The 15,903-nt window shown below is 39.3% G+C and overlaps 1 protein-coding gene across 13 annotated transcripts in view; it reads right to left on the bottom strand.

The window, feature by feature from the left end:
- VPS13B (vacuolar protein sorting 13 homolog B) overlaps positions 1-15,903 on the bottom strand; it is a 590,935-nt gene that overhangs the window by 223,439 nt on the left and 351,593 nt on the right. For 11 of the 13 annotated variants that reach the window (XM_061603977.1, XM_061603888.1, XM_061603895.1 and 8 more), the window contains one exon: positions 6,408-6,611. In XM_061603977.1, coding sequence (XP_061459961.1) covers positions 6,408-6,611 — 204 coding nt within the window. Of the gene's footprint in view, positions 1-6,407; positions 6,612-15,903 lie in introns of those variants that run through there. The other 2 variants (XR_009759752.1, XM_061603987.1) reach the window with 1 other exon arrangement.

Genomic DNA, 15,903 nt, shown 5'->3' with positions numbered 1-15,903 from the left:
TTGCTACCTTCAGAAGTTTGGGGGTGGCTGGGAGTTGGCATTCTCTGTGGCAGCTCCTACATTGCGGAATTCCTTTCCTACAAAGGTGCGTTTGAAAACTTCACTGTAGCGTTTCTGGTGAATGCTGAAGATGCACTTCTTGATCCTGGCCTTTGACACCTGACATAAATATATGTATTTTAAAACTGTTGCAACCCACCCTGGGACCTGTGGGTGAAGGATAATACTTCTTCTTCTTCTTCATCATCATTATCATCATCTTTACAAATGATTATAATGATAGGCTTCAACTAAACACACTAAGGTTCACTCCAATTTTTTTAAAAAATAAATCCAATGAAAATCTTCATAGACAACACATTTTCAGCTCTCTAGTATTCTCAATTCATGGTGGTTGGTATCCAGAGAAAGGGAAGAATGTTCAGTGTTTTACTGCACATGAGTACCAATTTCCTAATCAGTAAAATGTGCTTGGTTTCAGTATTTTTAGATGGTTTTCTTCTAGTAAAATGGCTAAAGCAGGTATTAGAATTAATGCAAATGTAAAGAGAAACTGAAGACAACACATTGTCTTCAAAAGTGAGGTGATCATTTCAGTGATCCCAATGAGATAATATGAAATGAACCTGCACTTTATTAAGTCTTCCACACTGTACTATCCTTGAGTGTTCATCTAAATTGACACAGGTGTGTACCATATGAACAACCTACATGGGGAATGGTGTAATGATGGTACTATGACCACACTACATTCACTCTAGGATTCACTTAGGCATCTGTTACACATTTATACCTTTAAAAGACAGATGAGACTTTCAGAAATATTGAAGTAGCTGACCATCTTTAGTATACTTTAAAGGACATCTATTTAGAGTAAGACACTAAGAAAACAAGGAAGCTGTTGAATGTCCACACAAAATAATTATAAGGATAAATATTAGAGAAACATCATCTGCCATAATTTTTGTTAAATAAGAAGCATAGTAGTTGAGCTTTCCCCCCCAATGCACACTGTAACTGTATAGCCTTTTACTGTTCTATACTGCAAAATATATGGGTCATTCAGCCATATAGCCACTCTAGAAAAGGGAAATGGAAAATCAATCTCTCATACAATTGATGCAACTGTATTGGGAAGCACTAATGTTCTTTTTTATATACAATAAAAAAGCAGAGAAGTCTGACAAATGAAATGAAATATACGTTATCATAGTATACTCAAGCCCCTATACTGAAGCCACAAAGGCCTATGCAATTAAACATCCACATGGATTTTGCAGGAAATATCAGGGCACAGAAGCTGATAGCATCCTTTTATCATAGCTTTCCAGTGAAATCTTCTTGGATTTTCCATTCCAGCCGTATGTTTTCCACATGTTACACATTCCCGGGGTGGTGGTGGTGGAGGTATGTTGGAACCAGCTTTCTGCCACTAAGTCCCATAGGAATATTGAGAAATCTCCGTTAGACATTTGGCACCCTTTGAAATAAGACATCTAGGGACCTTAGTGACACCTATATACTGTGTTTTAAAGCCTTAAACACTGAAAATACGTTCCAAAAAAGAAAGAGGTGATCCACACACCCTACCCTTTAAGAAACATGTACAGAGAAATACACCATGATCCAATTTTCTTACATTTTGACCACTATCTAGTCTTTCTGATAACAGCTAAAAGCTGAAATCTGCCTCAATCATTTAAACTACCATCATTGATCTAGTCCTTAAGTGCTTCAGCTGAAGGCACCAAAGGAGTTTTTGATGTTTTACATCAAAAGTTTCAGTTAGAAATATCAGAACATTTTATTTCATCTAATAGATAAAAACAGTGAAACATTTGCAAAGCTTTTAAAGGCTCTTTAATTTTTGGAGTATCTGATGGGGGCCACACCTGTGGTTTGTTTTTACAAACTTGCATATTATTATCATGATCATAGCTAGAGTTACTGTTGTATCAGCACTTCCTTTGTGCACTGCACTTTTTCAGGTTTATAGCATAAGAACCACTGCAGATTGAAACTTGGAATAAAGATTTCAGCTCTCAAAAGCTGTTTTTAAAAAATTACATCATTTTTTAAAGGACTACTGGTAACATTTATGATTTCAGAGTGACCATTAGAGCTTCTATGCTCACATACAGTTACAATGGTTGCATTTGAGAAACAGTGTGTGCATGTGTGTGTGTAGAAAGAATGCAGATACATTTAAGACATTTTCGCACAATTTGGAAGCTAGACTTGGGCTGCAAGCATGGGGGTGAAGCCAAAAGGGAAAAAAACCTTCAAGATGAGAATGAGATTGTATTTTTACTTGCTTGTTGTTATGTGCCTTCAAGTCGATTATGACTTCTGGCGACCCTATGAATCAGTGACCTCCAAGAGCATCTGTCATGAACCACCCTGCTCAGATCTTGTAAGTTCAGGTATCTGGCTTCCCTTATGGAATCAATCCATCTCTTGTTTGGCCTTCCTCTTTTTCTACTCCCTGCTGTTTTCCCCAGCATTATTGGCTTTTCTAGTGAATCACGTCTTCTCATGATGTGTCCAAAGTATGATAACCTCAGTTTCATCATTTTAGCTTCTAGTCATAGTTCTGATTTAATCTGTTCCAACACCCAATTATTTGACTTTTTCGCGGTCCATGGTATGTGCAAAACTCTTCTCCAACACAACATTCCAAATGAGTTGATTTTTCTCTTACCCACTTTTTTCACTGTCCAACTTTCACATCCACAGAGATCGGAAATACCATGGTCTGAATGATCCTGACTTTAGTGTTCAGTGATACAACTTTGCATTTGAGGACCTTTCCTAATTCTCTCATAGCTGCCCTCCCCAGTCCTAGCCTTCTTCTGATTTCTTGACTATTCTCTTCATTTTGGTTAATGACTGTACCAAGGTATTGATAATCCTTGACAAGTTCAATGTCCTCACTGTCAACTTTAAAGTTACATAAATCTTCTGTTGTCATTACTTTAGTCTTTTTGATGTTCAGCTGTAGTCCTACTTTTGTGCTTTCCTCTTTAAATTTCATCAGCATTCATTTTAAATCATTACTGGTTTCTGCTAGTAGTATGGTATTGTCTGCATATCTTAAATTATTGGTATTCCTCCTTCCAATTTTCACATCTCCTTCATCTTGGTCCGATCAAGCTTTCCGTATGATATGTTCTGCATACAGATTAAACAAATAGGTTGATGAAATACACCCCTGTCTCACACCCTTTCTGATTGGGAAAGGGTGGGATATTACGGCAATAGTTCGATAATTACAGCATTCCCTGGGATCCCCTTTCTTTGGTATTGGGATATATATTGAATGCTTCCAGACTGTGGGCCATTGTTTAGTTTTCCGCATTTGTTGACAATTTTTTGTCAAAATTTGGACAGATTCAGTCTCAGTGGCTTGTAGCAACTCTATTGGTATGCCATCTGTTCCTGGTGATTTGTTTCTTCCAAGTATTTTAAGAGCAGCTTTTAACTCACATTCTGAAATTTCTGGTTCTTCATCATATGGTGCCTCAGTGAATGAATCTGTCATCCTTGCATCTCTTTTATAGAGTTCTTCAGTGTATTGCTTCCATCTTCCTTTTATTTCATCTTGGTCCGTCAGTTTGTTCCCCTGCTGATTATTCAACATTCCTACTCGTAGTTTAAATTTCACTTTAATTTCTCTAATCTTTTGGAATAGGGCTCTTGTTCTTCCTTTTTTGTTGTCCTCTTCTATTTCTATACAATAACTATTGTAATAGTTCTCTTTGTCTCTATGTACTAGTTGCTGTATTGTTGCATTTAGGGTTCTGACCGTGTTTCTATCTCCTTTTGCTTTTGCTTTCCTTCTCTCTTTAACCATTTTAAGAGTTTCTTCAGTCATCCATTGAGGTCTTTCTCTCTTTTTAACTAGAGGTATTGTCTTTTTTGTATTCTTCCCTGATAATGTCTCTGACTTCACTCCATAGTTCTTCTGGCTCTCTGTCAACTAAGTTTAAAGACTCAAATCTGTTCCTTATTTGATCTTTATATACTTCTGGGATGTTATTTAAATTGTATTTTAGCATTATGATTGCTTTGTTCTTCTTTAGCTTTACTCTGATTTTCGATACGACCAGTTCATGATCTGTACCACAGTCTGCTCCTGGTCTTGTTTTTGCAGAAGGTATGGAACTTCTCCATCTTCTGCTACCAATTATATCATCAATTTGATTCCTATATTGACCATCTGATGATGTCCATGTGTACAGTCGTCTTTTCGGTTGCTCAAAAAATGTGTTCGCAAGAAACAAATTATTGGCTTCACAGAATTCAATAAGTCTTTCTCCTGCTTTATTTCTGTCTCCTAAGCCCCATGTCCCCACAATTCCTAGTTCTTCTCTGTTCCCTACTTTTGTATTCCAATCCCCCATGATTATCAGCACATCTTGTTTTGGTGTGTGATCAATTTCCTCCTGTACTTCTGCATAAAATCTCTCCGATTCTTCTTCTTCTTCTGCGTTTGCCGTTGGAGCGTAGTCTTGGAAGATGGTTATGTTAATAGGTTTCCCATTTAATCTCATTGATATCACTCGCTCAGACCTTGCGTTGTAGCTCCTAATTGCTTTTGCTACATCACGTCTCACTATTAAAGCAACCCTGTTTCTTCTTAATTTCTCATTTCCTGCATAAAATATTTTGTAGTTGCCTGATTGAAAATGTCCCATTCCCATCCATTTTAGTTTGCTCACACCAAGTATTGTAATGTTGATGCATTCCATGTCTTGCTTGACAATTTCTAACTTTCCTTGGTTCATGCTTCTCACATTCCATGTTCCTATTGTGTGCGTCGTACAACTCTGGACTCTCCTTTCGCATCTGTGTGCATCAGCCTCTGGGCTTCCTTTTGGTTTTGACCCAGCTGTGTCATTAGTCACAGCACTACTCGTACTTGTCCTTTGTTCTTCCCCAGTAGCTCGGTGAGTGCCTTCTGACCTGGGGGTCTCATCTTCCAGCACTATCTCGTGTTGCATTTTGGATACTCTGTTCATAGGGTTTTCATGGTAAGAGGTATTCAGAGGTGGTTTACCATTGCCTTCCTCTGAGTTTGGATGCATCTTAGTCTGGTGTCTCAGCTTTGACCATGGGTGCCCTTTCTAGGAGTGTAATCTCTTTGTCTAGACTCCTGACGGCATTGCTCTCAGCTTCCTCAACACTCTCAAACCCCCTCACCACATTAAGGTGTGCATCCTAAAGGGGTTTTTACTTGCTTACTATAGACAATTATGCCTTTGCAGTATTCAAACAAGGATATGTAAATTGTGTACGTAAAAATATGTAAAAAGTAAATTTGCAAAAATACATGCATAGTAAAAAACTTGACTTGCTTGCTATCAAAACCATTACATATTAAATAGTTTAACTTTCAGTGTGATATTCTAAAGTTTATTAAATACACTGTTCAACATCTTGCCTTAATGCAGTTTCCTAGTGTATACTTCCACTGGGTTGGGTTTTGGATACATCTTTCTTCATGGCTTCTGGATGTAACAAAATTTTAACATCAATTTGTCACACTATAGGCCTGTGCATACCATATTTTCATACAATGAATGGATATAGGAGGGGGGATTGTACCCACTAGCATCACCCTCAAACCTTAGCACAACCATTCAAACTTCTGAATTGAACCTACACAGGTAGATTCTGTTTGTGTGATCTGTCCTGTACATTTTAGCAGGGTAGAAATTTTGCAGACAGGCAAAGCTTACAAAAGATCTGTTCACCAGGCACAAACCCAATTCCTTCCCCTAACATTCACTGTACACAGCACATTAGCTGCACAGGGCTACTGTGACCTCTAACTGGAAAAAAGCATCAAGGTCTGCTGTAAAAGTATAATCAATATAGAACACTAAAAATGGCAGATGTCAAAGTAACATTTCTAAGTAGATTTGAGCTGGAAGCCTTCTTTTGCATATCAACAAATCAGCAGAAATTTGTCATTTCAGAAATTGCAGCTGTTTTCATTTACAGAAGCACAGAAACTGGCTTGGAGCCAACAAGGGGGGAAAAACTTTTTGTCCTTTGCTGGCTTAAAAATGTCTAAACTGGTTTTGTTCAAACTTTGTAAAAGTACAAAATGGATAACAACTCTGTTGTTCCTAGACTGGAAATGCAAATGCCAGGTTTCAGCATTATATATTTTATGGCCATATTGTAAGCTATTATTGCAATATAGACATAACTGTACCTGTATGGCAATTACAGTGCAACAATACTACAGAACAACAATTTGAAGTGTGCTGTTCAGATCTCTAGCTCATGGAAAACACGTTTGCTGTGGAATGCAAACACACTTGAATGTATAAACAACAAAATGTTCAGCTATTTTAATAATAGCTTTTGCTAGAGACTATTTTCAAGTTGTTTCTTACCTACTAGCCATATTCCACTCAAGTGCTGGATTCTGTGAATTCCTTTCATTCTCTGGCACTGACTTTCCTTTACCATTCTCCTTTTCTGGCTTCAACTGATCCCATTGAGCAGTACCAATGTTGATGAACTGGAGATCTATTTGATACTGTCTGTCTTCAACCTCTGAACCAGGATCACGAAGAATTCCCAAGTTCAAAGCTCTCCTATAATGGCAAAAATAAAATAAGTTTCAAGGCTGAGGAACTGACACCATCCAGCTCCCATAGTGGCCCCTCCCTCCTTCCAACAAATGTCACCACAGGGGCATCTGCAGCAGAGAACCATCTTGTCCTGAAGGGAGTGAGAAGAAGCAGTACCAGCTTCTTCTTAAACATACAAGCTGTCTTTTCCATTTTACTGTAACTTTAAAAAATCAATACTGATAACAATCTTATGTAAACAAATAATCAATACTTATTGTTGTAGTAATCTTATGTAAACTGATTTGGTGAGGTCCGCCTGAACAGTGGTATATAAATGCCATAAATAAATAAATAATGTGGCGAGAGAGTCTAAACAAAGTTTTAACAATAGGGTTAAATTATGCAATAAAAGTTAATGGCTGTGACGAGCCTGGGGTCAGACTCCCTTTCTTTGGTTGATGAGGCAAAAGATTCAAAGTGGGAGGTGTAAATGTCCTTAAAGCCAGCACCAAAAACACCTCATCTATTGAAAGCACTTCCACAAGAAGAGGATACATAGTATTCCTCTGGACTGAGGGTGCCATATGGCCTTCTCTGACTCAAGATAACTTCATCGCAGAAGTCCCAGTGCCCCTTCTATGATGAGCTTCCGCCGAGCCTTGAAGACCTGGCTTTTCAGGCAGGCTTTTGGGGTGGGCTAGATTTTATTATCATTGTTTTCAGATTTTTAATGTCTAATGTACTTGTATGTCTATTTTGTACGTTGCTCAGAGTGGCTGGATAACCAGCCAGATGGGCAACTAAGAAATTCAATTAATAATAGTAATAATAGTAGTAGTAGTAGTAGTAACAACAACAACAACCGGATACTGCCCTGCTCCATTAAGGTAAATATCTACTAGAGAAAGCTGGGTCCCTTTAAATGCAGAGGTACTTCAGTGAAGGTGGAGCTAGCTAGTGAGACAGATCCACAGCTCCTATATAAGGCTCAATCTGACAGTAACTGCTGCAGAAGCAATATCTGAGCTCTGCTCTCATGCAGCATTTCAGCCTAAGCCCTGCATGGAGCTGTCCAATGTACCCCGTCTGTCTTGCCCTGTCTCATCTTACCTCTGCTGAGGTCAGCTTTCATCACATCAGAACAACTACTTGTTCCAGAGTTTGCATGAACACCCTCCACTCTTCTACGTTCTCCCTGAAATTTCTAGTTTCAGAGTGCAGCTTAAAAGCAACTCAAGGGGAAATTGCCATCTGAACTGCCCCCTACACATTAGCCACAAACTGCATGCAACCCCATTTTGGTGTTGAACAGAAAAGGCAACCCCATTTGTACCCACTATGACAAACAAAAAATGATCCAAGTTCAGAGATTGCAGATCCATTTGTATTGTTGCAGAACACAAACAAGACACCAGTGCACTAGTACAAGTGGGCAGGGTTGAAATGGGGAGCTCACATCTAAATATTAAACAACTCTTCATTTATAGACAATTCAATATTCTAACACGCATATTTCTACATTGTGCAAATGAGATATACTTCCATGTGAGTGTATTTAGAATCAGCGGGTAAATAATCAACAGTTATTGTGAAAAATCAGGTGCCCAGTATTTCTTGGCATGTCACATTTATATTATGAATCAATTCACATGACAATGTTCAACAAGTAGTACACAATACCTGTACTGCAACAATAGGTATTCTGTATAGTAAACTGCAGGTTAATACTGCATTCTTGACAGGGAGTGGCTTGCTAGCAGCTAATTACAGCAATCATCCTTGGCTTCCTGTTGCCTTTGCATACTAGGAACAAAATACTTTTGCTTTTAGCAATCCTAATTCAACACCCTAAATCAGACTGAAGAGATAATTAAAAGATAGTAATTTCTCATTCTCTAGATCACTTTTCACCATTCTTATAGTAACAGTTCTTTCAAATCAGAACCCAAACACACACTTTTGCTTTACATCACTTCAGACTATCCAAATAGTTATGTGAGGTGTTCAGAAATAAATATTATATCCTGTCAATATTCATACAAGCTATGTTAACACAGTGAATAACTATTTATCTATATGGAAAGATGCCCCTATAAACAGATAACATTTTTTCTGCCCATTTTTACAGTTTATCTCCAGTTCATTTGGCCACCTTTCACCATTTCTACAGATCTTGATCACAACTTGAGAGACATCTTCTTGCAGGCAGTTAGGGATGGCAATCACCTGCATGACCAGTTCACAAATTAACTGGGCTGCCAGAAGTTCAAGATTAACACTCAAGCGACTCATGGAGAGCTGAAGAGCAAGACAAGTGGGGAAAGGCCAAGACAGTCATTTGCAGCTGAAACTTTAAAGTGCCCTCTGGAGGAGAGCTTTGTGCATACCATGGACTGCGAAAAAGACAAATAATTGGGTGTTAGAACAAATTAAACTAGAACTGTCACTAGAAGCTAAAATGATGAAACTGAAGTTATCATACTTTGGACACATCATGAGAACACATGATTCACTAGAAAAGACAATAATGCTGGAAAAAACAGAAAGGAGTAGAAAAAGAGGAAGGCCAAACAAGAGATGGATTGATTCCATAAAGGAAGTCACAGACCTGAATGTACAAGATCTGAGAAGGGTAGTGCATGACAGATGCTCTTGGAGGTCACTGATTCATAGGGTTGCCATAGGTCGTGGTTGACTTGAAGGCACATAACAACAACTGTCTGTAAGCTGCAAACAAGCTCCCCAAGGACTATCCTGGGCAGGGTGAAGGAGGCTGCACTTTGAAGTCCAATACTGTGTGTGTCTGCCTTCTTAGGATGCAAACAAGATCCAGGCTACCCAAGATAGTCCCTGCTGTGGATTATTTCTGGATAATGCAGAACTAGCTAGCACTTGTACCACAGTCCCCCAGGAGTAATCTATCAGGGGCAAAATGCCAATGGTGACATGGCAGAAGCCAGCAGTACTTGGAGTCACAGGAAAAAGTGAGTGGGGCTACCTTTTCCCCTTTTGCTACCACCCCTTTTCCCTTTCTTTTTGCCATCTTCTTCCCTCTCCCCCCCATCTCCCCATCTTCCTCCTGCCCAAATCAGTCTTGCCAGACACCTAAACTGATCACTTTAAGAGGACGTTTGAAATCAGGCCAAGGGAACTTAAAAAATAACCATTGTAGCTTAAAAAAAGTACACAAAACATAAAACAGGGTCCCATCAGAGAAACCATCTCCCCCCACCCCAAGGCAATGCTGTTGGGAATGGCATTATGCAAAGTTTTTTTTAAAGCACAAAATAAGCACCATCTGTTCACATTGTCTAATAGCAAGTACTTCCTTATTTCATTGGACATACAGAGAAACAAGTTTTTACCCCAGAGATCTCTTTAAAGAGAGGAATGCCTCATATAAAGTTGTACAATTGGCCATCCTACCTGGTTGGAGTTCTCAACGTGACAGACAAAAGAAAGTACTTCTTTTTCACATACCACATAGTTAACAGAATCCATTTCCATAAGGGGTAGTAATGGCCACCAAGTTGGACTGCTTTAAAAGTGGATTAGACAAATTCATGGAGGATAAGGTTATGAATGGCTACTCATTGGTGATCACTCGTGACCGAGTAAGTTTTTCTTCCAAGATAAGGTCTTTAATGGTGGGTCAGTAAGTGACTCTGGAGGCCAATCCTAGATCCACATAACCTTCCACAGTGAGGACATAGGCTTTCAGATGGAAGACAATTGTGATGAGGATTTGCTTGATGTGCCTTCCACTTAATTCGTTTGTCCCTTTCGCCCTGTACTTGTGCTTCTTCAAAGTCCATAGCACCTTTGATAATAGCCGACCTCCATTTGGGACACTCATGGGCTAAAACTTCTCAGTTCTCAATGCTCATGTTACATTTTTTTTAGATTATCTTTAAGAACATCTTTAAACCTCTTTTGCTGTCCACCGATATTCTGTTTTCCATCCTTAAGTTGGCAGTAAAGTAGCTGCTTTGGAAAACGGTAATCAGGCATTTGAACATCATGGCCAGTCCAGCGAAGGTGAAATTGAAGGATCATTGTTTCAACACTGGTGGTCTTTGCTTCTTCCAAAACACTAACATTAGTCTTTCCCAAGTAATTTGCAGCATTTTCTGGAGGCAGCATTGGTGGAATTTTTCAAGAAGTTGGGAGTGGCATTTATAAATGGGTCCACGTTTTACAGGCATACAGTAAGGTCGGTAGTACAATGGCTTTGTAAATAAGCATTTTGGTCTCCCTGTGAATATCCCGATCCTCGAACACTCTATGCTTCATTCGGGAGAATGTGGCACTCACAGAGCTCAGACAATGTTGAATTTCAGCGTCAATGTCAGCTTTTACAGAGAGATGGCTGCCAAGATAGGAAAAGTGATCAACATTCTGCAGTGTTGCACCATTAAGCTGGACTGACGGTGCTACTGAGGGACTAGTTCACACCTGTTGATGAAGCTCTTTGAGTTTTTTTTAATATTAAGTGACAGCCCAAGCTTTTCAAATGCTTCTGCAAAGACATTTAGGATAGTTTGAAGATCTTTCTCTGAATGTGCGGAGACTGCATTATCATCGGCATATTGAAGTTCTAAAACACAAAAGTAATTACCTTACTTTTTGCTTTCAGCCTACTGAGATTGAAGCTTTCCATCTGTTCAATAAATGATTTCCACACCAGTAGGAAGTTTCCCCTCAATAAGGTGTAGAATCATAGCAATTAAAATATCAAATAAGGTCGGAGAAATGATGCATCTGTTTTATGCCTGCTCCAACTCTGAATGGATCGCTCCGAAACCACTGTTATCCAAAATTGTCGCCATCACATTGTCATGAAGGAGTCGCAATATATTCACAAATTTATCAGGGCATCCAATTTTCAGAAGGATGGTCCAGAGAGCAGTTAGATTCACAGTATCTAAGGCCTTAGTCAGATCAATAAACACCCATATATAAAGATTTTTGTTCCCGTCATTTTTCTTGAAGCTGTCGTGCAGTGAAGATCATGTCCACTGTACCCCTGGAAGGGTGGGAACCATTTTGGGATTCGGGGAGGATATCTTCTGAGATAGGTAGGAGGTGATTTGCGAGGATACTTGCAAGGATTTTACCTGTGGTAGCAAGAAGAAAGATGCCACAATCTGTGTCCCCACAATTGATAGTTCCCACAATCTGTTCTATCACCATTCTTAAAAAGAGTGATAATTATGGCATCCTTAAAGTCTTCAGGGATCTCCTCCCTCATCCAGATCTTTTCTATGAGCTTATGAAGTTGTTGTGTAAGTTCAGGCCCACCTTCTTTAAAGACTTCAGCAGAAATCCCATCAGGTCCACTAGTTTTGTTATTCTTCATTTGATTAATGGCTTTACTGACTTCATCCAAATCAGGAAATACTGCATGCTTGTCTCTAGTATGTTGTTGAGGAATTTGCGAGAAGACCTCACCAGACACAGTAGAGTTATGATTAAGGAAGTCGTGGTGATGCTCTTTCCAATGCAGTGCAATAGACTCTTTATCATTGGTACCATCCACTGAACATAAGGGATTCGTACCATTATTTGTTGTTCCATAGATGGCCTCTGTGGTATTAAAAAGCCCTGTATATTATGAGCATCTGCAAAATGCTGGATTTCTTGAGCTTTCTTTGTCCACCAGACGTTCTTAAGTTCTCTAGTTCTTCGCTGAACCTCAGCCTTTGCACTGGCATAGATTTTCTTCTTAGTAGCACAGTTAATGTCATTCTACCATATCTGGAAGGCTTTCCTTTTCTTGTTGGTGATATGTTTAATCTCAGTATCATTCTTATCAAAGCAATCCTGATGTTTCTTAGTTTGGTATCCAATAGTTTGTTCACATGCTGCAATAATGGATGTCTTCAGTTTAATCCAGGGATCCTTGACATTTTCAGGGAGTTCCACAGGTAGATATTTCTTAAGCATTGTTTGAAAACAAGCTAGCTTAATAGAATATTGAAGGTCATGGGTGTTCATTTTACACCTTGGTTTTCTTCCTTGGAGCTTACATTGAGGAACAATATTAATGGCCATAGTGGATTGAATTAATCGGTGATCTGTCCAGCAGTCATCAGCACTCGTCATGGCCCTAGTGAGGAGTACATCATTATGATCTCTAGCATGGACAATTATGTAATCCAGGAGATGCCAGTGTTTTGACCAAGGGTACTTCCATGATGTTTTAAATTTATTTTTCTGGTGAAAGAGTGTGTTTATAACAACAAGATTATGCTCTGCACATTTAGTCAGAAGTAGAATACCATTCAGGCTGCTATTGCCAACTCCTTCTTTCCAACTTTTGCATTGAAATCACCCAGGATAATTTTATCCTCCTTAGGTATCTCTGATAACATGGTGTCCTGCTGGTTATAAAAATGTTCCTTGATGTCTTCATCAGCATCTAATGTTGGCGCATAAGCACTTACAATAGTTGCCTGCTGGTTTTTGGCGAGTTTTATCCAGAGAGTTGTTCATTAATGCCAATAGGAACTTTTGACAAGAGCTTCACAAGATTATTTTTAATAGCAAAGCCTACTCCATGTATTCATCATTCTTGTTCAGGCAGTCCTTTCCAGAAGAAGGTATAGCCTCCTTTTTCTTCCTTCAGTTGTCCTTCTCCTGCTCTTCGACTTTCTTGGAGTGTTGCAATGTCAATATTAAATGATGGCAGTCCTGCGTTCAGGACATTCACTATCTGTGTTGCCCAGCAATGTCTGTATATTCCATGTTCCAAAATTCAATTGTCTTTTGCAAACACACGTGGTGACTCCATTGGATGTGATAATCCAGTCAAGGAGAGATAAGGCAAATTCTGTTTAGGACATCTTTTCTAGCCCCTTCACCATATGGGGTGAGCAGAGTGGATCCTGAATAGCACTGTGTCAGTTCTTCAGCCAGGATGACTGAATCTGTATCCACCGCCCATGTGCCGGTCCATGACTAGGGGCTTCTGGATTTCACAGTCCTGCCCCCATCACCATTCGCCTATCACCACAGGACTTTTGCTTTGTTTTGGTTGGAAGATACCTGTGTGTGAATTTGTTTTATGTGGGGAGATCAGCACACAATGATCTACACAATCTTAACAGAAAAAGGCTTTGATCCAACAGCATGGATACCACAATGATTGGAAGTCTTGTATCTGCTGCAGCCTTCATCCACCTTCACAGACATTGTAACATACACATTGTTATCCTTTGCCTGTTCTGCTGTTGAGGACATTTTGGATTGTTCTTTGTTTGGTTCCTCTCCCTTGACCTTACCGCCATGGGTGACCCTGCTGGGAGTACATACCACCTGACAGCATTGCTCACAGAGCTCATTGGAACACTCAAGCCCGCTCACTACTACAAGGTGACAATCCAGCGAGGGTAATGGAGAATGGCTACTAGCTATGATGGCTATGTATCAGTATGCCTCTGAATATCTATTACTGGGAATCACAAGTGGGGAGAGTGCATCTGGTTGGTCACTGGGAGACCAGAATGCTAGATGGGCCTTTGGTCTGATGGAGCAGGGTTCTTCTTATGTTCTTCTGACATATATATTGGCCCCCATCAGGGCTCCCACAGCAGTTCACAATAGTAAAACCCAGAAACACAGTCATAATACAATAAAAATGAGTATAAAGTCAAGGATGGCTGACCTGTGGCCCTCCAGATGTTGTTTGGATGAAAACTGCCTGACCATGGCCATGCTGACTGGAGCTGATGGAAGATGGAATCCAATGACATCTGGAAGACAACAGGTCAGCCTCCCCTACTCTATAAAAACAAAATACCCCACAAGCAAAATTCATGCATAATTAAAATCAATTAAAAACCTGGTGAAATAAAAATGCTTGACTACCCATCTAACAACAGGGGCCAGTCAAACCTCTTATAGGGGAGAGTTACAGACCCAAGGCCCAGACATCATAAATACCCTATCTCATATTACCAATATTTTATTTATTCATTCAATTCAATTTATATTCAGCCCTTCCTTTTGAAGAAGCTATGCTTCCTTTAGAAGTGAAACAGATCAGAGTCTTGATGATGACTGGAAATTATGGGTAAGTTCCTTTTCCTTGTGCTACATGTTTCAGGCCAGAAACACACTGGGACAGCTCAGAACTAATGCTCTCTGGGGCATGTTTCAGTCTCTCACCCGTTCCAAGCCCCTGGTGATGTTCTTGGGACTTAAAATCCAAATGACGCATGACCCAAGGAAATCAACCATCCCTTTGAACTTTACCCCATCACATTCTGTAGCATGAGAATGTTATAGCAACTAAAATCTGGACAGTAAGGTATGCTAAGGACTTCCTGATCCTTATTATAAAAGTTTCTCTTAATCACTGTGACATTTAACATTAAATGCACACTTTATTGTATTCAATAAAATATCTACCATCTTTGCCACTCTGCAGGTGGCATCAGAGAATAAACTAAAAGTCTACTATAGTTGGTAAATAATACACTAATGTAATACACCCAGAGAAGACCTTAAGCATGTAACAGGAAGCATAACTTTAATGTTTTCCTTTTTAAATTGATTTAGTCTGGGTCAGGCATTTTGTATGTTTATATAAGAAACAGCTCATGTTGAATCAGTTATTACTCACTGCTGAATAGGCATAATTCAGAGGTTCATTGTAAGAAAGTCAAATGTATTCCCTTACAGGTCAGTTGAGACTTATAAAAGACTACAGGAAAAAAATACCAGTTTTCAAAAAGGATACAAGTAATAGTATTGTACAGTTTAATCATATTTATTATAGGAAGTCTTACTTCCACACACTTCTCTTCACTCCAAAGCCAGGGAGTATTCATATTATATGTCAGGAAAGTTTAATTCTGAAGGTATTGTTCAGAAGCTTCAGTTTCCTAGGTGACTGGGAAAGCCACTTTACTTCAGCCAGCATGATAAAATACGGAATATGGATGTATTGTAACCTGCCCTCAAACAGGATCCAAACAGAATGTCTGCACATTTTGTTCATGATTCCCTGCCGCCTCCAATGCTTTTTTCCCCCAGGTTCAAAATGCAGCGCAAGTGCTTTTCAAAAGGAGGACAGGTGCTGGCATTCATATACTATGTTTCCCATTTCCTATTTGAAATGTTCTTGTGCCTGAGGACCAAAACGTTTCTTGAACTCGGGGCAATTTGAAGAACAATTCAGAGTTTTGAGAGGTTGTCTTCTGCAAGACAGCTCTAAAAATATGTAATAGTAATACCCTTCTGTATTCTGGTCATTTAAAAATGCATATACATTCGCATACATTACTCTGTTGAACAAACACCAGTTACT

This window comes from Rhineura floridana, chromosome 1, assembly GCF_030035675.1.
Source record: "Rhineura floridana isolate rRhiFlo1 chromosome 1, rRhiFlo1.hap2, whole genome shotgun sequence".
Lineage (NCBI taxonomy): Eukaryota > Metazoa > Chordata > Lepidosauria > Squamata > Rhineuridae > Rhineura > Rhineura floridana.
This window is presented reverse-complemented; position numbering and strand designations above follow the sequence as displayed.